Source organism: Chiloscyllium plagiosum, chromosome 25 (assembly GCF_004010195.1).
Source record: "Chiloscyllium plagiosum isolate BGI_BamShark_2017 chromosome 25, ASM401019v2, whole genome shotgun sequence".
NCBI lineage: Eukaryota > Metazoa > Chordata > Chondrichthyes > Orectolobiformes > Hemiscylliidae > Chiloscyllium > Chiloscyllium plagiosum.
The window spans coordinates 47,463,110-47,464,627 of NC_057734.1; the positions used below are offsets into that span (position 1 = coordinate 47,463,110).

Genomic DNA, 1,518 nt, shown 5'->3' on the forward strand with positions numbered 1-1,518 from the left:
GACAGCAAGAAGCTCAGAGTTAGAATCTTATCCCCTTCCTGAAACTCTCCTCCTGATTCCGTAGTGATTACCGCGGAGAGATCACAGAGTCTGCCTCGGATCTGGATCAGATCTTCCTGAAGAAGCTTCTGTTGGAACGTTAACTGTTCCACAACGTCTGGGTGTCTCTCAAAATCCATCATCTGGCAACGTGTCTCCTCCCAAACACCTTCCAGTTTCTCCTGGGGAAAGACCAGCAGGAATCTCAGCAACATTCCATACCGAGTGAGGTCAGTCTGCACAAACCAAGCTCTCCCCCTCCTCTCCCCCTCCCATCCCACCGGACCAGTTACGTTGACCGGACCAGTTACATTGACCGGACCAGTTACGTTGACCGGACCAGTTACATTGACCGGACCAGTTACGTTGACCGGACCAGTTACATTGACCGGACCAGTTACGTTGACCGGACCAGTTACATTGACCGGACCAGTTACGTTGACCGGACCAGTTACATTGACCGGACCAGTTACGTTGACCGGACCAGTTACATTGACCGGACCAGTTACGTTGACCGGACCAGTTACATTGACCGGACCAGTTACATTGACCGGACCAGTTTCATTGACCGGACCAGTTACATTGACCGGACCAGTTACATTGACCGGACCAGTTACGTTGCTGCTGGACCAGTTACATTGACCGGACCAGTTACATTGACCAGAGCAGTTACGTTGACCGGACCAGTTACATTGACCGGACCAGTTTCATTGACCGGACCAGTTACGTTGACCGGACCAGTTACATTGACCGGACCAGTTACATTGACCGGACCAGTTACATTGCTGCTGGACCAGTTACATTGACCGGACCAGTTACATTGACCGGACCAGTTACATTGACCGGACCAGTTACATTGACCGACCAGTTTCATTGACCGGACAGTTACACTGACCGGACCAGTTACACTGACCGGACCAGTTACATTGACTGGACCAGTTACACTGACCGGACCAGTTACACTGACCGGACCAGTTACATTGACCGGACCAGTTACACTGACCGGACCAGTTACATTGACCGGACCAGTTGCTGCTGAAACGGAGATCAATTACAATCCGTCCCAGGAGCAGGTTTAAAATCTCAAAGTGGGACAGGGCTGGAACTGAGGGGTGGGATTTGGAACAAAGGGCCGTCTCAGGCTGACAGCAAGAAGCTCAGAGTTAGAATCTTATCCCCTTCCTGAAACTCTCCTCCTGATTCCGTAGTGATTACCGCGGAGAGATCACAGAGTCTGCCTCGGATCTGGATCAGATCTTCCTGAAGAAGCTTCTGTTGGAACGTTAACTGTTCCACAACGTCTGGGTGTCTCTCAAAATCCATCATCTGGCAACGTGTCTCCTCCCAAACACCTTCCAGTTTCTCCTGGGGAAAGACCAGCAGGAATCTCAGCAACATTCCATACCGAGTGAGGTCAGTCTGCACAAACCAAGCTCTCCCCCTCCTCTCCCCCTCCCATCCCCTCTCCTCCCCCACTCC

At 51.8% G+C, this 1,518-nt stretch overlaps 1 protein-coding gene across 2 annotated transcripts in view; it reads right to left on the reverse strand.

Moving 5' to 3' along the window:
• Positions 1–1,114: 1,114 nt before the first annotated feature.
• LOC122562842 (pleckstrin homology domain-containing family A member 7-like) overlaps positions 1,115–1,518 on the reverse strand; it is a 23,119-nt gene continuing 22,715 nt past the window's right edge. For both annotated transcript variants that reach the window (XM_043716102.1, XM_043716101.1), the window contains one exon: positions 1,115–1,404. In XM_043716102.1, coding sequence (XP_043572037.1) covers positions 1,177–1,404 — 228 coding nt within the window. In that variant the 3' untranslated portion in view covers positions 1,115–1,176. The remainder of the gene's footprint in view (positions 1,405–1,518) is intronic.